This window comes from Pyrgilauda ruficollis, unplaced genomic scaffold, assembly GCF_017590135.1.
Source record: "Pyrgilauda ruficollis isolate IOZ18807 unplaced genomic scaffold, ASM1759013v1 scaffold139, whole genome shotgun sequence".
In the NCBI taxonomy this organism is placed as follows: domain Eukaryota; kingdom Metazoa; phylum Chordata; class Aves; order Passeriformes; family Passeridae; genus Pyrgilauda; species Pyrgilauda ruficollis.
In genome coordinates, this window is record NW_024512432.1 from 1298362 (window position 1) to 1321258 (window position 22897).

At 50.7% G+C, this 22897-nt stretch overlaps 2 protein-coding genes across 3 annotated transcripts in view; one reads left to right on the plus strand and one right to left on the minus strand.

Annotated features, from left to right (window-relative positions):
- Nucleotides 1-13410, plus strand: part of BMP2K (BMP2 inducible kinase) — a 49955-nt gene extending 36545 nt beyond the window's left edge. Inside the window, exons 16-17 of one of the 2 annotated variants that reach the window (XR_005954507.1) lie at nt 8329-10672; nt 11737-13410. Coding sequence is in view for 1 of the 2 variants with exons in the window: in XM_041459646.1 (XP_041315580.1) it covers nt 8329-9761 (1433 nt within the window). In the remaining variant the exon portion in view is untranslated. Of the gene's footprint in view, nt 1-8328 lie in introns of both variants that reach the window. The other variant, XM_041459646.1, reaches the window with a different exon arrangement.
- A 575-nt stretch (nt 13411-13985) lies between these two features.
- PAQR3 (progestin and adipoQ receptor family member 3) lies at nt 13986-20639 on the minus strand. Its single transcript, XM_041459647.1, has 7 exons — nt 20162-20639; nt 19918-20080; nt 18954-19109; nt 18039-18236; nt 16572-16662; nt 16116-16264; nt 13986-15720 (listed from the first exon to the last, which is right to left on the minus strand). Exons 1-6 carry the CDS (start codon nt 20344-20346, stop codon nt 16122-16124), a joined length of 936 nt encoding a protein of 311 aa, XP_041315581.1. The 5' UTR covers nt 20347-20639; the 3' UTR covers nt 13986-15720; nt 16116-16121.
- Between the last annotated feature and the right edge of the window lie 2258 nt (nt 20640-22897).

Here is a 22897-nt window from a genome sequence, read left to right on the forward strand (position 1 = left end):
CCTGTGCCCGTGGCTGCTCCTGTCCCTGGACCTGGGTTCATTCTGCTTGCTGTAGGACTGTGTTCTTAGTCTGTGCTTGTGTTTCCCTCTCTCAGAGCAAGTTTGCTTTCTGTCACCTTGTTCATGGTCAGTAGTGCAGTGAAAGGCATTTCAGTGAAGAAGGGTTTGCTCTGCAGTTGCTACTGGGAAAGGTTTCCCTGGCATCTTCTTTCCAGAGGTTGTTTTGACTCACTTTGAGGTAAGCCTGAATTCACATGCGAAGCAAACAGATAATAGCTTACACTCCATTTAAAATGGGGACCATCAGGTACTTGTCTCCTGCCAAGTATTCATACCCTTGTGTCCAGGGGTTATTCTGTTGCTTTCCTCACCTGTGATCTTCAAAGTGCATTTGATTGTTGCTGGCTTTTTTTAGATGGTGATAACATAGCTTTAGATTGTAACACATGTCTTTACTGTGTTTTATCACGTCCTTTATTTTTCTTACTTGGAATCCAAGCTCTAATTCTTGACACACTAAAGAAAAAAAAAAAAAAAAAAAGCGAGTTGCTTCTGTTAAGGGGAGCAAAAATCCCCTGAAATTCAGTCATGACTGAAAAAACAGGCTGTTTGAGACATGTTGAGCTGGTTGTATAATGATAGCTGTGGCACTGGGAAAAAATTGTGCACTTTTCTATAGCCTTTTTTTCCTGTGGACTTTTAACTGGCACTTCAACAAGAGTTTCAAGAAAGGCATTGTTAATTATGTGTTAACTGTGAATTGCACTTAGTAAACAAATCAGGTACAATAAATGTTTAAATGTTAATATTGATCTTCTCAAAGCTGGTTTGTGTTCCCCACTGAACTGTTCTTGGTAGTGTCTTGAAAAGAGGAGTTGCATGGCAGCTAAGAAAAGGAGAAAGCTGTTGGCTTGGACATTTAATTTCTAGCTGAGGGCTTTCTGGGGCAAACTTGACAAATGTCCTTCCCTCCTATTTTGATATCTGCTTGCACTTAACACTGTTGTATGACGTGTTCTTTCTGGTTTGTTCCCTGTGATTGCGAAACGCGTAACTGAGCAGTAAACCACCTGTGTCCCTTACTCAGGGCATCCAAAAGCAGGGGATTGCTTGGCAAGGGGAACAGAGGTTTAATACCTTGAGTGCAGTTCCAGCGTTTGCAGGAGAGACTCTGGGATCTTGTTCAAGCACAAGTTTTGTTTCCTTATTGTAACATGTCTCCGGCCAAATGGGGAGTGTGCTAGCACTGTTTACCAGGGCTCTGGCCACTGAGTTCTGACTTATTCAATTACAATGACGTGAAATGGTGACCTTACAAACATGGGATCTTTAAAGTAAATAAAACTGACTTTCTTGAAGAATCACACTTCTTACTGAAGTTGTGTCCTACTGTACTGACAACAGTTCCAGCTCAAAGGTTGGGTTTTTTCTGCTTGGTTTTCCTTGCTCTGGCATAGGTCTGATGTGTAAATAGTGTGTGTGAGTTGTGGCTGAGTAGAGTCACCCAGAGGCTTTCTCCTGTTTTGGAGGCTGAAAGCAGCTCTTCACTCAGTAATTAACTGACTCGGGTCACCTCCTGAGAGAGAGCAGCAAGACGGTGAAGATCATCATGTGTCATCTTTGGACCCACCAACATCGAGTGCTGGTCATCTGGCTGAGCAAGTGTCACCAGGTATGTTGACATGTCTGGGAAGTTGAGGCAAGAGAGCAGCCGAGGCTGGAACTGGAAGCCTTCGATCGTCACTGGGAAAGTCTGTGGGCTGCTGTGACTTGGGATATTTCCTGTGGAGCTGAGAGTGCTGAGAGGCTGGCACTGATGGAAGGGTCACCAGGAGAAGAAACCTGCACCTGATGGACTGTAGCTGCTTGTCTGTTAGACCTTCTGTGCTTATTTTTGTCCGGTGGGAATGGAGGACCAGCAGCAGCACGTGTGTCCCTTGGCCTGCACAGAGGGCAAGGGGTGTGAAATGAGCTAACAGGTGTTGGGTTCCTCTCAGTTTGGGGAATAGGGAACCACTGTGGAAGCTCTTGGTGTCTCTCACCCGTGGTGTGTATCCTATTAAAAGCATTGTCACAAGTAAACCTGCTACACACGCTAGTTAATGCCTGAATTTTTGTGGAAAATAGTAGTGCCCTAAGACCTGAGACAACTGGAAAAGAAACTTGACCTGGGAAAGAATTCCAGTGCTTGATCTGATAGAAACAAACCCTACATTGCAGACTTATAATGAAAGAGAGAATTAAATAGCCAGCACTGGGGCACTTAAGCACTTCACATGTGGAAAACAGGTCCTGGTTCTGGAATGCCTGAACTGCATGGTGACGGTGGAAAAAACATCTCCTGTGGAAAGGAAGTTTTGGAATGGAAGTTTTTGCTTCAAGTGTGTGTTAACCAGCTTATGTTGTAATCCCCTTTGTTATTATCAAGTGTTACAGAAGCTCGGGAGAAAGATGCTTTGTGGTGCTCTCAAATGTGAGAAGGAAATGTCATGAATATTGTACAGTTGCTGGTGAGCTGTACTCAATGCCTTTGGTCACCTTATGTTTATTCACACTGATGATTTGTGGGATGAAGCCAGGCTAGGATGGCCTTTTGCTTCCCTCAGCTTAATACTGCAATTCCCAGAAGGAATACAAGGATTGAGGTAACACTCAAAGTTACATGGATGGGCTGTGTGAGAAGTGGAGATGTTGGGCAGTGTTGCCTGGAGCTGTTTCAGGCATGTGGCTCCTGTGGAAGAATCTCCGTGAGCTGTCACCTGTGATCTCGGGATGGGGTTCTGATTCAGGTCGTGTTGTTACCAACAGTTCTGCTGAGTGTTGTACAGCTCATGAGTGCTGTAGATGTGATCCAGTCACTTTGTTTGTGTAGCCTCCGTGGTAACCCCTCTGCGCCGCTGCAGGCCTGATCTCTGTGCAGGGACTGAATAAAAGCGAGCCCAGTTCTGCAGCAGCTTCCTTCTGACTTCCAGGCTCCCTGCACTCAGCCACCTGGTGGTGTCTTCAAATGGTGGCTGCAGGTGTCTGCCTTGGGATAAGAGGGGCGTTGTGGTGTGGCGTGTGTTGTCCCAGCTGTGTGGATCTTGCCGCAAACCAGCCGGCTGTGTGCCAGACCCAGTGCCACGGGAGTCATCTGGAGCCTTGGACACATCCCTGGCAATCCCCTGCTGCAGTAGGTGCTGCTGGATGTGCAGGGCGTTGCAGCAGAGATGTGTGATGCCCTGGCAGGAGCAGATGTGGGGGATGGTGATTCGTTCAGTTGTTTTTTGTGTGTGGCTTCCAGCAGGGTTTCAAACCTCTGTGAGTTCTGTACCGCGGCTGTGGAGCCCTGGGACCTCTGTGCAGTCTGGGCCTTTCAGTGAGACACAGCTTGCTAGAACTTAAGAAGAAATTATGAATACCAGACCAGAAGAAACAAAAGAGACTTGAGCTGCTTTTAGAACTTGAAAAATTCTCCTGCCAAGAGTTCATGTTTCTTTGGCAGCTGCTGTTATTGATTATAGGTGCCCAGACCTGTGTGCAGTGGTGTGGGTGTTGTAAAGTGTTTCAGGTTTAGGTAACTTGGCAGAATAAGTTCTTGTCAATATCTGTATTCATTGAAAGCTTCACTGATGTTACTCTGTACCTTCTTGGCTGTGCTTTCAGTTATTCGTAGTGCTTGCTTAATGCAGGTTCAGGATATTTCCCTGTATCAAGATCATCTAAAATTTTAGCTGTTCTAGATACTCCTTCCTAAGTAACCTGAAGTTGTTCACCCATCATAGGTATAAATGGTATGTCTGGGTTCTGCCAAGGGTCTGCCTTTTCTCTCCAAAATGATTTACTGGGGTTTTTTTAAAAGTTTTTTTCAAATCTTGCAGCAGTCATGGGCACATTGCACTATTTTTTTATATTGCTCTTTCATCTCTGGAGTAGTTATTTAAAAGAATGTCAGCAATAGTGCCAGGCACAAGTGTGGTATTCTTCCGTTTTTGTTGCTCTTGAAAATAGAGGTGATAAGACATGTAAATCCATTACAGTGTTGAGCAGCTGCTGCCCTGGCTGTTGTCAGAGAACTGGTGCAGATTTAGTTGCAGCCTGCCGCTAATCCTTGGGCTGACATGTGGCAAATTGTTATGAAATGATGGTGGCAGTATGTTCCCAATTCCAAGGGAGCTTAAAGCTCTTATGCCCCACTCTTGGGCTACCCCCACGATACCCTAAAATGAGGAACCAGCAGAAGGCATGTAATTACTGCAGTTGTTAGAGGGAATTCATCCTCTTATAATCCCGTGTCTCGAAAAAGAACATCGGAACAGAAAATTTCCTTGAAGATTGGGATCTTCTTATGTGATTAAAGACGTTCCACCTGGCTCGCGTTTGAGCCAAGAGCAATTGTTCCCTGCAAGCTGCAAACCTGATTAGAAGTGTGGTAATCCGAGCAGCACATGGCAAACAGATGTTGCCCCCAGCGTGCAGCAGGGCCGTATAAATGTGTATCTGAATGTCTCTGCAGCGGTGCAGCCTGACAAGATTGCATGAAATCAACATGACACAACGCTGCAGTCTGGAAATCTGTTTGGCCTGAGCATTCAGTTGTCACTAAGCAGGGGCTTTTCTCTTTTGGGGGATTGTTTCTGTGTCTAGTGCTCTATTTCATTTGCTAACTTCATTAGCAGTGAAATGGGGGCAAGTGTAGAAGACCAAACTATTCCTATCTTAGTTCAAAATATGATAGTTCTAGGGAGGGTATTCTTGTTTCTTTGGATCAGTTTTGGTTCTTGTCTGATGCAGTTTTATCCCTGTTCCTGGGGCTAACATGAAGCTACTGCAGGTGCAAAGGTGGGTGCAGAAATGGTTTGTTCCCTCAGGGTTGGCCAGGTGGGGCTAAAAGTGTGCAAGATGAGTATCTTGGAGTAGTTTCTGCTTGAAGCGGGTGGCTCTGGTTGTTTCTAACCTCAACACACACAGAAGGCTAAAGGAAGATACTTGTTCTCTCCTGACACAGTCCAGTGTGGGAGCAGTGATGTCACCATTCTGGAAATGCTCTTTGCAGTACAAGTGTTTTCTTTAAACCCACAGATCAGGTGCTGTTCACAGTGTCATCTGCTGCGTGCCACCTGCGTTCCAGGTGACATGGTCCGTGTTGGGTCACACGTGCTGGCTCTGCAGCTCTGATAGTAGTGAGCTCCTAGTGGAGGTTTTGAGTTTGTAGTCACTGCTGGATAATTCCCAGTCCGTACATAATGCCTAGACACTGGGTTTGTGCTGCGATAACCAAGTCACATTGCTGACTCTGGCAAGGAGACTGGACAAGGAGCAATCTCAGCTGAAGATGCAGAAATTTGGAAAGCTTTTTGAGAAACCACTGCTGAGCTGAGATGCAGTTATTGACTGCGCTGTGGTGCTGTTAGAATGGGAAAGAGTCTTCATGCTGTGTCTTTGAGCAGCCTCAAAATTCAGATGTTTTGGACCATGTTTTCTCAAGTGCAGGGACAGATGTTTACAAACCTGCACCTTAAGCTTCCCTTTCCTGTGGGCTGCCTCATTCCTGCCAGCACAGAGGCTGCTGTGTGCTATGTCCAGCGTGCCATGGCATTGCCCTGAGTGGAGCAAGAGCCCACAGAACTGACCAGGGCCAGGACAGACTGCTGTGGGCAAAGTAAAACTCAACACGTACATCAAACTTGCGGTGTTCTCGTTGCTGTTCAAGCACTTGCCCTGTGTCTGCCTGTCAGCCAGGGAGGTGCTCAGCATTTCCTTGAAGAGCTCCAAGTACAGGGGAGAGCACGTGGCCTCTGTGTTGCTGTGGATGCGTGTCTCCAGCAAGAGGGATTGCTCGGCCACTTGTTCCTGGCTTCATCCGAGTTCCTCTGCAGGTTGTGCTGGTTAGACTGAAGAGAGGAACCCTTAGGGTGGAAGGCTGGGTTGCCTTGATGCCCGATTGCCGAGATGATTTGCTGGGTGTTGGCAGCGATGTGAGTAACAGGTGGGTGCGTTGGGACGCTGCAGCAGCCGGGGTGGCCGTGCCTGGAGCGTGCTGTGGGAAGCGTCCTCGTGGCTGTGCCGTCTGCGTGGGGAGCCCTGGGGCTGGGAGCTGCACCTCGTGTGCCTCACACGGCCCCGTGGGCAGCTCAGCTGCTCCTGGGAGAGCTTGTGTTCTGTCTGTCAGTGCCTGTTGCACTTCGTGTTCCAGAGACTCCGACTGTGGCAGCACTTGACCAACAACGCCTCATACACCTGACTTCCCAGAAGGTTTAAGTGACACTGTGATTCAGTTCTTCCTTGAAAAGATAAAAAAAGCTCTATTAGTTGTTTACTGCATATTGAGATGAAGTGCAGAGGTCTAACCATGCCATGGGACTATAAACTCTTGTGGATATGGACGTAGAGAAGAGGTTTGGGCCTTTTGTTGTGGAAGTGGTGTTAACATCTAGCCTAGAAGTAGGCCCTTTTTCTTCTTTTAAATCTATTTGCATTTATGCTAACATAAGTGTTCCAGTAAATATTGGAAACAGCAGGATTTGGAGGCTAGGGGGGTTACATAGTGCAATGTGAAAGCTGTACCTTTGGGAAATCTAAAGTAAGCAGCAGAATAATCCAGATTCTAATTTAGTGGGTAAAGCAAATATGTAGCATTTAAAATTACAGTAGATAAGAAGCAATCTGACACCAGAAGGCAAGAAGAAACAGCTCAAAGCCCTAATCACCTGATGGTTTTAGTCATTCTGGTCATCTTGTTTTTAAATCCTTACATAAATTGTATTGCTGCTGAATTTTGATTATTTTAAGAGTAGCTGCAAAGGAGTGAGGAAGCTGATGGATGAGGAAATCGCTATTAATTCCCTTTAGAAATGGAAGAAATGGTTCTTGTAAAACTGGAGCATAGAAAGAAAAGAATCTAACTTGACCTAGAAGTTACACACTAGTTTCCTTGTGAAAGAAAGAATTAGCAGAGAAAATATTTTGTGTATTGCAAGAACAAGAGTTTTGAGCAGGATTCTGGCTGAAGATGAATTTTTGAGAAGTAGCAGATGCCTGTAGCCATCCCTAGCTTCTTCCATCCTTTGAACACATGGAGTAGGCTAAATGTCAGTGTTTGTATAACAGAGCCCTAAGTGGAAGACATCATTTGTGGCTGGGTGAGCTCAGGGGCGCAGTGCAGTGCTGTGGGTAGAGTTCTCTAATAGCTGCTTCCACAGGAGCAGCCCTGGCCCCAGCTGCTGCCAGGTGCTGGAGACGTGAGAGGCTTGTGCCCAGTGCCAGGGTGCCTGACAGCCTCTCTGGGCAGAGTGGCACCCAGGCTTTGGGCACACAGGTTGTGGGCACTGGCTCTGGGCCTGCCAGGAGGTGAATTCTGCTGCTGGTGTTACGTGTAACGTTGTGCACCCTGTCTGTGGCCAAGAGGACATTTCTAGGGCAGGTGTGCTTTACCCAGTGGAGACTTGAGTGTTTTGATTTTCCTCCTTCTCTTTCCCTTCTAGCAGAAATCAGAGTCAGTTACACTCCTGAAAACGTCACCCCACATGCCAGGGCTGTGACACAGGGAGAAACTGGGTGTGCTTAGTGACAGAGCAGTGCCAGTGCCACTGTGCAGCCTCCCCTGCTCTGCCTGCTCTCGCCATCTCGTTTTTGTACCACTGCAAAATGTTTATTGCTTCCAGTGTTCCCAAGGCAACCACAAAAGACTCGTCAGTGAATTGTGCCTTCAGTTCTAGTTGTCAGTGAATAGTAGGGAGAAAGCTGGCAGAGGGAAAGAAGTAGATAAATTTCCTTGCCATTGAGAAGCTGAGCTGACGGGTTGCACTTAGACACAAAGCAGAAAGCATTGCTCTCAAACTTGAGGAAAAGCAAGAGCCTTTGTGCCTCAGTTGCTGCACAAGTTAGAAGGAGCTGCTCTCGTGACTAGAGCAGTGTTTGTCAGAGCAGACTATCAAAGCAGAAGCACATGGAAAAATAGCTTGTGTGCTTGAAAAAAAAAATACAGAAAATTAGTGTTTGAATCTTGCTGCCTCCCATTTCCCCAGAGGAGCGTGGCTGTGTAATGACTGGTTTGAAAAGCTGTTCCTAGAGATCAGCTGTGTCCATTAGCCCCTTGTGTATGCCCCCCAAATACTGGTACTGTATGTCCAGGCACCTTGTGCTTAGGAATTAAGGCTGGCAGCTCTGTCTGTTCATTTTATGTGTGTTGTTTGAAATGTCTGATCTGGTTTTTAGCTCGTTTCCCTCCCTAAGTACAGGATATATGTTTTGCATCAGCTGCTGGAGTGTGTGGCTGTGGAGTGTGTGGGGCAAGTTTTGCCTTTCTATGTTTTAAGTTTTCATTTGCTTTTTTCTTTGGACCCGCAGGTTCCCCTGGAAAACAAGTGGATAACTCAGCCAGCAATCAAGGAAATAACTTAGGGGCCCCAACAAAGGCTGGAAAACTGAGCCATGCATTTAGAGATCCCCGGGCAGGGAGGAAAAGTGCAGAGGGACACGTGACAAAAGGTGGTGAGGAGTCAGAGAGTGATTTTGAATCGGATCCTCCTTCTCCCAAGAGCAGTGAGGAAGAAGAAGAACAGGAGGATGAAGAAGTCTTGCATGGAGAGAATGGAGACTTCAACGATGACAATGATACAGAACCAGAGAATTTAGGCCACCGACCTCTCCTCATGGATTCTGAGGAAGAGGTGGAAGAAGAGGAGGAAGAAAAGCAGAGCTCTGATTCTGATTGTGACCGAACCAAGCAAAAATGTGTGGAAGGGCTCCTGGGCACTCGGTTCAGAGACGGTGCGGGCAGCAGTGAAGTCACAGAGCCCACTTCGGTGCCTATGTCCCTGCCTGAGGTGCCAAGCACTCTGATCAGCTCTGGCCAAGAATTTGACGTGTTTGGAGCTGTGCCCTTTTTCACTCTGCAGCCTCAGGCAAGGGAGAAAGCGGACAAAGATGTTTCCTCTCAGGCGGCTTTCCCCAGCCTAAGCCAAGAGCAGGATGACTTCGATGTTTTCATAAAAGCTCCTTTCAGCAAAAAGGTGCCGCAGCAAGACGGGCAGGGCTCCGGGATGGAGCCTCTGCTCTCCCCCACCTCTCCGCGGAGCGTGGATATCTTTGGTTGCACCCCATTTCAGCCGTCCCTTGTCCCCAAGTCTGCTGGGAGCAGGCAGGACCTGTTTGGGCTGGTTCCGTTTGAGGAGATCACAGGCAGCCAGCAGCAGCAGCAGAAGGTGAAGCAGCAGCGGAGCCTGCAGAAGCTGTCTTCCCGCCAGAGGCGCATGAAGCAGGAGGTGTCCAAGAACAACGGGAAGCGCCATCACGGCACCCCCACCAGCAGCAAGAAGGGGCTGAAACCCAGCTACCGCACCCCGGAGCGCGCCCGCCGGCACAGGAAGGCCGGCCGCAGGGACTCCCAGAGCAGCAACGAGTTCCTGACCATCTCGGACTCCAAGGAGAACATCAGCGTGGCCTTGACTGACAGCAAGGATCGAGCCAACCCTCTGCAGACGGACGAGACGCTGCTGGATCCTTTCGGAGCCAAGCCCTTCCACCCGCCCGAGCTGATGCGCCACGCCCAGCACCAGGGCTTTGGGGACAGCCGCGGGGACCACGGCGCGGTGGTGGTGGCTGGCAGGCCCAGGCAGAGCTCCTTGCACGGGGCTGTTCACGGAGGGGACGGGCTGAAAACTGATGACTTTGGTGCGGTGCCCTTCACAGAGCTGGTGGTGCAGAGCACACAGAGCCAAGCGCAGCAGGCACTGGAGTTAGATCCCTTTGGAGCAGCTCCGTTCCCTTCTAAACAGTAGAGGCTTCCAGTGGGTTCCCCCCACTACACCTCTCCAAGTCCCTTAATAAAGGTTTAGTGGAGTAATTTATGTGGTTGAAATGCCAGGGGCCTGGGTTGTACAGCTTGTTCAGGTTGAGGAGGCAGTGGCCTGCATGCGTGATGGAATTGCAAGTAATGGCTAGTTCTGATTTGGATCTTTTTCAGAAAAAGAGATAAAAAATCAGAAGTGTTGTTTCCTTGTGGCAGGTGGCTCCCAGAATGAAATGAGGAATTGAATACGAATCGCTGTCACTGACTTGGGGCCCTGGGACATACTGTCATTGTGCACTTTGGTCTCGCCTTTCCATCCCTCTGCCATGTGCCCTGGTGGAGCAGAAGAGGCAGGGAGCACATGGAAAATGCTTCCCATATGTGCAGGAGGCTAATGAGCTGCGGTGCTTCTTCGTGTCTCAGCAGACCTAAGAACCAAGACATACTGATATCTAGATTGTGTGCTGGAAATAGCCAAGTCTTTGCTTCCTAGGTGAAAACTACCTTTAATAATCATAAAAATAAAGCAGCCACATCCTCAGGGGCCTGTGGCCCAGAATTCCAGAGCACAGCTATGGCTTAGGACCTTGCAGACATCTATGCAGTTGCAGAGATGAAAGGCAGACTTTTTTTTTTTGTGTGTGTGCCTAAATGGTCAACTTTGAATTATTTTTTTAATAGTAAGTGCCATTAATGTAAAGTAGCAAACTGGAAATGTAGAGTCAAAACTAAGGAAGCAGGTGATTTACTGATCTGTGAGAAGCCTGAATGTGTCGGGGAGTGAGCCAGCAGGGACGTGGCCGGGATTGCAGCACTTTGGGAGACTCCTCAGCACACTGGAAGAGGGGCTGTCCTTGGGCAAGTGGAGTGCTTCAGATGACTCGCAGAGTTGACTGTGAGGTACAACCGCTGGGGTGGTTTAACTACAACTTGGGATTTGTGTCTGTTTTCCTCTTGGATTTTGACTGCAAAGACAATGTGTCCTCTCTCAGACCTGTTGGTTTTTTACCACAACAGTTTTATGGAATGACTGTAACCTGATGCTCTTTTAAGGGTCGCTAAATGCAGTGAGCTCTGGAGAAGCTTCCTGCCCCGGCTGTGTTCAGCAGGAGCTGGTGGCTGCCGCACCACGGAGCTGCGTTTCACCCCACGGAGCCCTTGGGAAGGACCCAGGAGTGCCGGGAGGCGCCTCGGGTGATGGCAGGAGGTGTGAACGCTGCCGAGCGCAGGGTTGGCTTCCTGTGCCCCTCGGGACAGCCCAGCCTGGCTTCCACGGCCATCCTCACAGGGACACCAAGGAGGTGGCTCCTCGGCTTGTCTCACCTTTCTGTCCCGCTCCACCGGAGGCTGAGCAGTGGGTAGCTGGGTGTTTGCACGTGGGGGACATCCCTGGTTGTGGCCGGGTGTCCTCACGTGCCCCTCTGTCGCAGGTGAAGTGAGAGATTCGGGGTTGTGAGCTTTTTCCCCCCAACTCCTCCTGCTGGATATTCTGGAGATGATGGGGGGATTTGGTCCCTTTCAATATTCACTGAAAACACATAGAAAAACAAACCACGTGACTCCTTTGGGATCAGTTTGATAAGATGCCCCCTAGGATGTACGTGAGATGGCTTCCCTTAGCTCTGGAATCTGAACGTAGCTCATGGTGATGGTGTACAGATAGCTACCTTCATCTTCCTCAGTTACACTTCTCACAGGGTGTAGGTGGAATATTCCAGCTGTGCCTGCTTCAGTGTGCCTTTTCCAGGATTAGGAGTTCAGCCCTTAGGAGATTGAGTAGAAACGTTTCATCACAGGACTTTCCAGGCTTTATTACTGCTCTTCTCACCTGTTTGGTGCCAAAGGCTGCAAGAAGCACATGCCAATTTTTGTAGCATTTCTGACACTCAGGTTAACAGTCTTTTTCCCTTTTTTTTTTTTTTTCTTTTTTCTCTCTGTGCATGCTTATGAGGTGCCCTTCTCAGTGTCTTTCAGAGCTGTTACCTGCCTGAAGAGCCCTTGGAACACAGCACGATGACAAACGTGGCAGTGAGGTGGACACAAAATGAGATGAAAACTGTGGTCCTAAATGTGGCCGGTCCTCACCAAAGCCAGGCTGTTGCTGTCTTCCCAGTGGGAAAGCAACAGGAAGGGTTAAGGATGCACATGGCCCTGGGGCTTGGCTCCAGGGCCCTGAGGAGAGGCTGGGCTGTTGGACTGCAGGGAGGAGGCTGGGCACCGGCAGAGGCCATCAGGTAAATGAGAAATAGGAGATGTGTTCACGGGCTGTTGGTGAACAGGCCCCAGGCTGAGGGGGCTGCAGGGGGTTTTGGCACAGGGTCTCTATGCACTTACACTGCAGCACAGCCAAGCTGAAGGGAGACACGAGGCCAAGGCAAGCTGCAGACCTCAGTGACTCTAGAGCTGGCACGATTATGGCCTGTCATATTTGCCAGCCTAATGGCCTTAACAAACCTGGTTCTTCATACTTGAGACACCAGTCCGGTTTTTGCTTAAATTTAACTTTTTTTTCTTCAGTTATTTTGTCCTTTCTCACGGTCAATGTGAGATTGGTGCACCCTGCTAAGCTGACTTTTCCTGGTGTATGTAGTTTATACACAACTGAACCCAAGTTTGGGGTTGTTTTCAGCCACTGTCCACTAGTCAAAGGAGGTGAAGTGCGTGACTGTCAGGGAATGGGGTATCCTTTGCCTTTTTTCAGGGTGTGTGGAGTGCAGTGTGACCTTAGTAGACACCAGGAAAGCCCTTGCTGCAGTAGACATGTACGTGCTGCCTGTGGTAGCGAGAGGGCAAGGTGAGGGGTTGGCACTTCCCTTCCAGACAGAAATCCCAATGGGTTTTTTTACAGCTTCTCCTTCAGCATGCTGAGGGACTGAAGCACAGGCCTTCCAGGATCAGCTGCTGGAGAGAGAGTCTGTCCCCAAGTGCTAAGAAGCACAACCTCTTTTAAGTGGCTGTGGTTGATGGAAAGAAAAACCAGGTAGTTGTGTTTGCCTGCGGACTCAAAGGGCCCTTAGGCGTGTAATTAATACAATTAATGCTGTGGTGGGGGCTCTGTGAGCACCAGCGTCGGAGGAAAAAGCTTATAATCATTCTGGGTGTCCCAGTTAGTAAAACCAAGTACTGTGAAAATAAGTTGATATATTTGCTACTGTGAGAAAAAGAGTTTATCTGGAGTTTTTTATACTATATTGTGTATTTTTATATATTTTAGACGTATATATAAAATATACACATGCTCGCACACATCACGTACCCCTTGGAGTTGCTGTGGTGTTGGTAAGCCAGCAGCCACAATCCTGTTTGTGACCTGAGTGATGATGAGTTAAGCACCAAGGGTGGCTGCTGTGTTACTGTCCATAGAGCTCATTTTGAAAGGAAATCAAGGAGACGGTGTGTATGGTAAAGTTGTGACTGAGGCATCACCTACTATTAAAGAGCATAAAAACTATTTTAAAATTGCTGGCATTCAGCTTTTAAGTGCACTTGCCTGAACTACACTTCCATTTCTTGTTAGACTTGGAGTTTCTAAAGCTTTTTTGTGTACTACTAAAGCGAGAACTTTTAACTTTTTTTGTGAGGCTGATGTATATCGTAAAACCCTTGGAGATGTTAAATAAAGGAACCTGGTAACAGTGCCTTTGCAGGTCTCTCCAACACTGCGTTGTGAGGTATTTGTGTGGAGGTCTCGTTTACTCATTACAAGCAGTGCTGCTAAATTATTTTGTAGCTGTCATGTAAGCACCTGTGATTCTCTTAAAACTGTTTTAAGTAGTTGTATTTGCTGCCCAGTCATCCTGCTGTGTCCAGCTGGTTGAAAATCCTTCGGTTCAGTGTTACTCCTTAAAGCCTTCCTGCAGAAAGGTCCTGAGTGGGACCCAGTGCCACTGGACTGAGTCTGCACTTCTGGATGAACTAGAACGTGGTGCGAGCCCCTTCCTGCAGTTGTTTACTGGAGCAGGTTCCTTGGATGCTCCTTGCATTGATTTTACTCTCGGGTGAGCTGAAGTGAGAATGGAAATGGTCAAGAACAGATAAAGCAGCAGCAGGACTCCGTTAATACAGAGTACTGGTTGTAGGCTGAAAGTTCATCAGCAAATTCAGCTAGAGAGCCTCCCCCAAAAATCGCTGTCTGTGGCACAAGTTCCATGGCCGAGCCACTGACATCTGCTGTTTTGCTGCATGAGATGCAGGAATGATGTTACTCCAAGGAAAAAACCAACGAACTGGGATTTATTTATAGGATCAGTATGTACATCAAAGATCATCATGCAGCTTGATAAATTGTGTCAGGTAAAAATGCACAGCTTGGCAATCAGTTTCCTTATCTGATGGAAACTGCTGGAGAAGTTAGGAGTTTCCATTATAAAAATACATTAGCAAATGCTGAAGTCAGTAATATTTCAGAGTACAGACACATTATTGGGGTATTACTTTGCACAACACTGGAAAGAGACTTTTACACTTGCAAGTTCCTTGTCAGGCTTCAGTAGTAGTAATTAGTGCACTTGAAACTTGCTTGGCTGTCAAGTTAAAAAATCATTAAAAATCAGTGTTTACACTGAAAGGCTGAAAGCTGTGGGAGCTGAATCAGTAATGCAGAGTCAGTTTTGCCAATACTTGTTTCTGGAGTTAAAAAAAACCAACAGAAAAACACCAAAACCACCCTCTGACCTAAACAGACAACATCCCTGTCCAGCACATCAACAGGAGTTCACATCCTGCCTTCTCCATGCCTGAGGAGTGCAGGTGCCTGTCTGTAAGCTTCCACCTCCACTGCACATCTCCTTGGCACGCCCTGACCAGAAAACAAGTCCTGCTCCTCTGCCTTAGTCCAGAGGGAGGTGGCTTTTGGCAGCCTCTCCCAGTGGATTGGAGGGAAGCCTTCTCCACAAGGACACAGCCACTTGGGATGTGTCCCAGCAGCACCCTTGCCTCTAACCCACAAGTCCAAAGGATTCCGGTGCTGTTTGGAAGACTGGCACCCCTGGAGCTTAACGGTGCTGCACAATAACCAGCGTATTCCATGGCTCCCTGGTGTTCATTTCATGAGGGATGGTTCCACAACACATCCTGGAACTCCAAGCAGCCCTGGCACTGCGGCAGGATTGTGAAAACAAGTCCTTTTGGACAGCGGTGTCTGCAAGTGCAGTATCATCCTGCACACTGGAGAAGGCCAAAGTTCAGGAATCTGCATCCCCAGCAGGTTCCCTGATTGCAAAACAGCAACAAACACGGACACGCAGGCTTAGTGCTACTCCTGGAATATTTTGGAATACTGATTCCAGATTGCTGAAGGGATCTAGAGAAATTTCTTAAAGCATTGGCACGACCACGCCCCCCCCTTGGGGGAGGCTATTTTCAAGATCTGCAAGGAAGATCTAGGTGTGCTGGATCTTATCTCCCAGGGAATGGCAGAGAGCTCATCCAGGACAGAAATCCACTGAGTTCCAGTTCATGCATCCCTGTGCCAGTGCCAAAGCATAAGCACATCTTCCACGTAAAGGCTGAAGGAAGCACTGCCCACAGGGCTGTGGTTTGGACCCAGGACCGGCTCCCACAGTTCCTACAATTTTACAGGCACACTGCCAGGAGCGTTCTCCTGACTTTGCACTCCACCTGCAAAGCTGGCATCCAGGCCTTGGCTGAGCCATTGGTGTTTGCCCAGCAACAAAGCATCCTGCTGGGATCTGCGCGCCAAGTTAGCTCAGCCTCCCGCTGTCCCACTGCAGGCAGAGCTGTTTGGATCTTGACTGCAGGGCAAGAACTGGCTGGGAAGGAAACGCCCCTCCGGGCCAGGCAGTGCTGCTGTGTTTATCAAAGCTTGCAGTAACACTCTGTCCCAGCAAGGGAGTAACAGTCCAGCAGTCAGGAAAGGAACTGCCTCAGTCCTTGACAGCACAGCTCTTCACGTGAGGCCCAGACCCTCAAATCCTCTCGTGCTGCCTCTGAAACAGAGCAGGGAAACCAGGTAAACACTGTGCACGTGTAATTGGCAACTCATCTGATTGCCACAACATCCAGATCAATGCTAAGCAGACTGAAAACCTGACAAAAGCCTGAGGAAAAGGCTACTTAAGGACAAGTACTAATGACGGTTTGAGACTACTCAGATTGTGACACAGAGCTGGAAGGGATCTGGCAGGGCTAAGTCCAGCCTGCGCTAAAACTGCTCAAGGGCCCAGCAGCTGCACAGAGGTGAGCAGAGTGCCTGGAATCACATGCCTGCTTTTTATTGGCACCAGTCAGGATCCATTCTGGGGCAGCAAGCTGAGGTTCAGGCCAGCATTCCCGAAGCCTGTGGTCAGAGTATCCTGCTCCCCGAGGGTGGCAGCAGCCGTACCTTGGCTCACAAGTCCGCGCTGTGCTCGGGGCAGGGCTTGCTGTGCCGGTACTGCATGATGTACACTGTGGACTGGTGCCACCAATACAGCATCACCACTGCCAGGATGTGCCACACTTGGTGGCTCGAGCCGAGGTAGTTCAGCTGGCCTGTGGGGGAGAACAGGGGCATGGAGTTGAGCTGTTAAACTCGGCCACAGCCGTGCAGTGCAGTCAGCAATCGGTCTCCTGCAGAGCTCTGCCACACCCTGCCCGTGAGGGGTGACAGGGAAAGTTCTTTAACGAACTTGATGGAAGCTGTCTGCCTCGTCCCACTCCTTTGCTCCGGGTGGGAACACTGCATGGGGAACATGGTCAGCCTGTTCTTTCCCAGGAAGTTCAGCACCCACAGCAAGGACTGTGGCACTGTAGGAAGCTTAACTGCAGAAAAGAAAACAGCCAGAAGAGAATTTCCTACCTGGGAAGTATCTTTCTGGAACTTTGGAAATATAGAAGAGAAAAGCTACAGCAGCGATGAAGTACATGACAAATACCCGCGGAGCAAACTCCTGCAAAAGAAAAGCAAGCTCTCCTATTCTGTTAGAAGGCAAAAACAGAAAGAAAGTCCCTAAAGATCAAAAAGGAAAAGGCATGACAGCACCAAACCTTCCCTGCCTGTGTTAGCTGTGCACAAATCCAATGGGGACACACATGCCAAACTCTGGGAAAGCCTGAGTGGGAAGAAACCTCTTTTATTCCAGCCCCTAGCTTCTACACACAAGCTACTCCGTTCAGCCAACAGCAGACACAGCATGTGACTGTGCAAGGTCACCTGCCACTGCCCTGAGCCTGCACAGCACAGCCAGGGCCAGGGCCGCTGCACTGCACACCCCACTGAGGCTGGGATCAGCACACAGCACTGCTCACAGTGGAGGTCAGTCACCAGCCACGCGGCCACCAGCTGCATCTTGCTAGCAGGATTACCAAAAGTAGGCCCTTTTTCTGAAGTATGGAAACAAAATGTGTACTGCAGACACCATCCTGCCACCCCAGGGGAAGCCAGATGGGAAAGTGGGGGCATAACTGCTACTGCTGTTTTTAGGGAGACATTGTGAAATGTCCTGTATGAAGGCCACATCTATTTCCAAGAGGTGCTCTGCCACATTCCACAGCAGCTCTGGACCTGGCTGAACCCTCACCCCAGGGGACAGCCATGCATCCAGGCCAGCCCAGGTGTGTGCGGTTTGTGCTCACTATGAAAATGAAGTGTTTCTGTCAGCACCATCGGGTGTTGCTGGGCAACTGTAGTGATTTCAGGGTGGTTCATACTGGGGCACACCAGACTGCCTTTGGCTGTACTGGGCTGCTGCTTTCACAGCATAATTCCAAGGAGTGAAGCAAACAGGAAAATAGTAAGATGAAAGAGCTGTCAGAGGAGGATTGTGTGGGAGACAGAGGGCTGAGCAGGCGAATGCTGATTTCTACTGCCATCCTAGGGAACAGAGAAGGAGACAAGTAATCATCCCATCATCCCAGTGTCTCCTGGTTGCCCTCTGGAGCTGTGGAGGCGGCCAGCCCTGAGCACTCCTGCAGCCTGACAGGCTCCTTCCTGCTCCACAGGCACCTCAGCTCCTGGCCCCCGGCCCTGGCCCGGGTGCGGTCTGCCCGCACAGGCTGCTCCCTGCCCAGGCACAGACACAGCTGGATCCTGCTTTCCTTCCCACGTGCAGCTCTAGGGCAGCACAGCACAAGGAAGCTTCCCAAGCTTCTATCCCCTCTCAACACACTTCGCAGTGTTCCCATTTGGATTCTATCAACCAAAATAATTCTGTCCTTAGAGGAATTTTAACCCCTCCTGCTTCCCCAAGTGTAAGAGAACTCAAGGAAGATGGCAAGTGAAAAGCAAAAGGGAATCCTATTTCCTTCCCTTTTTTTTTTTTTTTACCTGTACAATGGATGCCCCAACGCCACCATTGAGCCAAACCCAGTGGATGGTGGGAATGATTCCATAGCCAGACACGGAGCAGAAGATGATGGAGCGCAGCCTGTGCCACTGCTGTGTGAGGTAACTGGGGTGGATCTGAGCAAAAAACACTGCCAGGATCATGGCCAGCACAGTGATCAAGTACACCTGGCGCCAGTACTGAGGGCACAAAGAAACAAAGGCAAGTTTGTGGAGTGCACAAGTCAGCTGTGGGCAGAAGGTTTCAGTGACCGAGCACGGCAGTGCCTCCCTGTCCCTGCTGCCAGCGCCAGCCGTGGGTCTGAGACAAGCCCTGTGCTTGTCACCTGGCACTGAGGGGAGGGGACTGTTCCTGGGGGGCACCTGGCACCACATCCTTCATTCCAAGCAGGTCCTGCACCAAATGTTTTCAATGCACTGTGCCTCACAGCCCAGTTCAGCCCCTGGACAGCCACGTCCAGGGCAGACCTTGACAGGGAACTCATTTACCCATCCTCTGTTAGGAGGAGGGAAAATAAGGTTGTTTCTGCCTCGCAGCAGCTACCTCCTGGGCAGTGCTGTTGGAATAAAGTACCTGTGATGGGATGCATCCCATGACCAGCCTCAGGCACTGGATACAGGTAGGACCTGTAAAGTTTCCCTGCCTTGAGAGAAATTTAAATATTTTCCTGAGGCTTGTGCAATCAGAAAGGAATCTCTTGGAAAGGAGAACCTGCATTTGCCTGTCTCTTCAGCCAGCACAGTTCTGCTGAGGTCAGAGGGACATGTCCCAGTTCCCATCCCTGCCTCCCCACTCCTGTTCTCCTTGGACACCTGCACTGAACCCCCTTCCTGCAGCACAGAAACCACAGTGAGAGCACACGAACCAAGCCCTGCAAGGATGTGCTCCTGACTCACGTTACTGCAGTAGAAGGCATAGAACACCCCTGACACGTAGCAGCCCAGGATCCCGATGGAAATGCCCGCGTAGTCCAGCGCCATCCAGCGCCGGCTGGTCTTCTCGGAGCGGTGGCAGCAGAACAGGTGGTATCCTACTGAGCAAAGCATACAGACCTACAGAGGGCCAGAGCAGGGGGGTTAATTCCTTACAAAGGAGCAGGGAGCACAGCAAGCCTTGGGGCTGCAGCTGGAGCAGGCGCCCGGCCCAGTGCATCCCAGTGCAGGCACTTGTGATCCCTGCCAGCCAGCCTCAGAGCTGCTCTGGCAGGGGGAGCAGGAGCAGGACACTGCAAAGCACGGTAACCAGTTGTGCAAGTAACAAAGGTGGGCTCCTGAGGCCCAGAGAGCTGGCAGTGCTCCGGGGAGACACATCCGCACCAGTACAGGGCACAGCCCAAAGGCCAAATCTGCCCTGAGTGCCCAGCGCCCGCCGTGTGCCCTGACTGAGGGAGCACTCCGAAATTTAACTCTGTTCGCTCCTAGGCTGGCTTAAAATCTTTTCCCTGGCAAGTGTTTGGTTCTCTGTGGCCTTGTGCAGGAGCAGGGAGGAGCACTAGAGCCACTTGTGGCTGCACAAAGGCAGCCTGTACCCTGCAGAGAGCACCGACGGTGCCTTCAGCGCTCTGTGCTCTCGCAGGGACAGCGTGCTGCCCACGGGCGGCGGGGGACATGTCTGCTGCGCAAACACATTCCCCGGACAAATAAAAAGTGAGGCCACCAGCCCTGCTGCCCTCCCCGACCACCGGGCTGATCCCGGTGCGCCGGTGCTTGGCCCCGGAGCCGCGCTCTCGCTCAGCCCGGACTCTGCCGTGCCGGCCGTGTCGGTGCTGCCCAGCCCGGCGGCTGTCACCCGCCGCGGGGCCACGCCGAGCCCGGCTGTCCCGATCCCGGCGGGAGCGGCTCCGCAGCGCGGGCAGCCCACCTGGAAGCAGAAGAGGCAGACGGAGCAGATGACGAAGTCCTCGCGGGAGGCGCCGGCCGCCGGCAGCACGGCCGTCAGGTCGTAGATGCCCAGCGTGAAGAAGAGCAGGAAGCCGAGCAGGTGGCTCCAGATGTTGACGGTCTCGTTGGAGAGGATGAAGAGGCTGCGGGAGAGCGCACACAAGGCGGGGCAGGGTGAGCGCCGGCGGCGCCGGGGCAGGCCCGCGGCCGCGGGGCGCGCTCACCTCTTGATGCAGAGGCGGGAGGGCAGGTAGGCGCGGTATCCATCGGTGATGTAGGGGTTGTCCTTCAGGAACACCGGGATCTGCTCGTACGTGTACAGCCGGATGCCGCGCGGCACCAGCACCGGCCAGTATTGGTAGCTGCCCAGCTCGATGTAGTGCGCGCTGCGCAGCAGCTTCTGGTGCATCCTGCCCGCCGCCGCATCGGACCGCCCCAAGCCGCCCTCACGGGCCGGGGGCCGGGAGCGGGATCGGGAGCGGGATCGGGATCGGGAGCGGCGCCGGGAACGGTCGTGATGACGTCAGCGCGCGGCGCCCGCCGATGGCGTCACCGCGCGGTTCAGCCCCGTCCTGCGCCGGCAACGCCCGCTAGGGGGCGCCCGAGAGCCGCCCCAGCCCCTCAGAGCTCCGGAGCCCTCAGGGCGGCCCGGGCTGCCCGACACTTCAGCGGTGTCAGAGCCCCCAGGCCTCCGCGACCTCTCTGAGCCGTCCGAGCTCTCAAACCCCCGGCACCCCCGCAGGACCCTTCCGGTATCCTCCGAGGCGCCTTGGAGTCCGAAGTTCCCCGCGGTGCCTCAGAGCTCTCACGCCCCCGGCGCCCCTCAGAGCTCTCAGATCTGTGGGGCCCCTCAAACCGCCCACAACCCCTCGGGCCCCTGCGGCCTCTCAGAGCCCTCAGACCTCCGGTACCCCCGGGGCACCTTGGGCTCCTCAGACCCTTGAGGTGTCTTAAGAGCCCTCAGACCCGCGGGACCCCGTGATGTGCCTCAGACTCCTCAGACTATCTGGTGTCCTCAGAGTCCCTCAGACTTTCAGAACCCCCCAGGGCACCTCAGAGCCCTCAGACCTCCGGGACCCCCTGAGATACCCTGGACTCCTCAAATCCCTGAGGTGCCTCAGACTCCTCAGACTTTCCAGGACTCCTCTGAACACACTGGGACCCCCTTCGGCCCCTCTGGACCCTTCAGCCCTCCGAAACAACAGAGATGTGCCTTTGGGCCAGTCAGGCGTTCCTCTCAGGTAGGCCTGAGGCTGCAAACCTCAGTGAGATAGTCCAGGAACAAACCTCTCAGGTCAAACAACCCCTGGGAATTGCAATTGCACTATGCAAGGGCAACATCTGGTTAATTGAGATCATGATTACTAGCATTTTCAGGGTTCCCCTGTGTACTCTGGGAAGTAACAAAAAAGTCTTATTAGCGAGCAAGACTCTTCCAAAAGTTTGCATTGCCCCAGTAAGAAAAGTTGTATGGTGGTTACCAGTTGCTTTTAATGGTTTTTTTGCTAATTAAAAAAAAAAAAAAAAAGAAAAAAAGAAAAATAAAAAACAGTAGTGGGGGGTAAAGCAGTAATTCCCTAGGTATAATAATAAGAGTTTTGGTTTCAAAGGTGCAGACAAGAGTGCCAGAGGGTGATGCTGGTTCACGTGGCCCTCCCTGCCAGCCCTGTGCCGGGAGGGCCCCTGCAAAGGTCTTGGGTCTCATTGCACCAAACGCCGTGAGGAGTGTGCGGGGCTGTCTCCTAGCAGAGATGTGTCACGGGAAGTAAAAGATGGGGGTGACGGGAGGTTGAACTCCACCCTGACACTCCAGGCCAGGCGCTGAGCAGAGCCAGCTGTGCCGTGTCACCCCCAGATTTGTGTTACGCCATCTGGTTCCCCGAATAAAGCTGGATTCGGTCAGCAGCAGCTCTTGAATATTTGTGCTGATCGCCATTCACTGAGATTTCTTCCTGCTAGTGCCCTTAGAGCGCTGTTGCTCCTGCCCCTGCAGACCTGCCTCCTCAGCTGCTCCGTGTGCTGGGTACCTTTTCCCCCTCCTGGAACACCAGGAGTTTCTCAGAGGAATCCTGTCCACAATAATAATTGAGCAGGCTCAGGTTTAAGATACTTGCTTGTGTTTCAGCTTCCCGGGATGTATTTGGAGGCTGACTCGGAATGGTTCATTCCTGTTTTACTTAGTTTCTGTTTTCTGTTCCGTCCTGCTCCTCTGGTTCAGGATTTCCCATTCACCCAAGCTTTCCATAATGAGGTTAGTGAGCCTAATTTAGGAGAGAAGCACAGAGAGGAGGCATTCTGCAGGGGGACCCTCAGCCGTAGCTGAGCCCCGGATCTCAGTGAGTGAGCTGGGGAGAACTGTGTGCGCTCCTGCCAGCTCCCGCTGGCACACCCAGGGATTTCTTTGCTCCAGCGTCAGACCTGTCGAGCCAAAGGGTGATCAGAAAGTTGATACCGAGTTAAAAACCTTAATTAATCCTAATTGTCCATTGTCTCATTAGCTTACTGAGACGATTATACCTGCAAAAAGCACTTTGGTTCTAAGCCCAGTGCAATTTAAATGAACTCCCCAGTGCTTCAAGGGGCTCAGTCAGAAGAAATCTGCGCTGACAGCACTTTTTTTTTTCCTAAAGAAGCTTTAATTGGCTGTTAAGTTAGAGCTTTGAAGCTTTGATAGGAGGAGTGTTATAGGTTAAATTAATAGGGGAAATTGAGAAACAACCAGGGCAGCTTTAAATTAATTACTTACGCTACTTATTTTGAGTTTATTGAACAATTGTGTTGTATGTGTAAGGGATGAAATTAGCCATCTGTGTGCGGTAGCTTTGACCTAAATTGACCTTCCTGGGTAGCTTGCCCTAATTCCTACACTCGATTCCTACGATCTCGAATTTTACTGGCAGATAAGATTAATTGGGAGGAAAGATGAGCGCGCTCGAGAGGTTCCATACTTTCCTGTTGGG

What these genes read in the sequence shown, in the direction of transcription:
- PAQR3 (XM_041459647.1), bottom strand. Translation starts at nt 20,346, where the DNA reads ATGCACCAGAAGCTGCTGCGCAGCGCGCACTACATCGAGCTGGGCAGC. An exon ending in TCTGCCTCTTCTGCTTCCAG is followed by an intron (nt 19,110 to 19,917) that starts GTGGGCTGCCCG and finishes GGCCCTCTGTAG; the next exon opens with GTCTGTATGCTTTGCTCAGT. An exon ending in TCCAGAAAGATACTTCCCAG is followed by an intron (nt 16,265 to 16,571) that starts GTAGGAAATTCT and finishes TCTCCCCCACAG; the next exon opens with GCCAGCTGAACTACCTCGGC.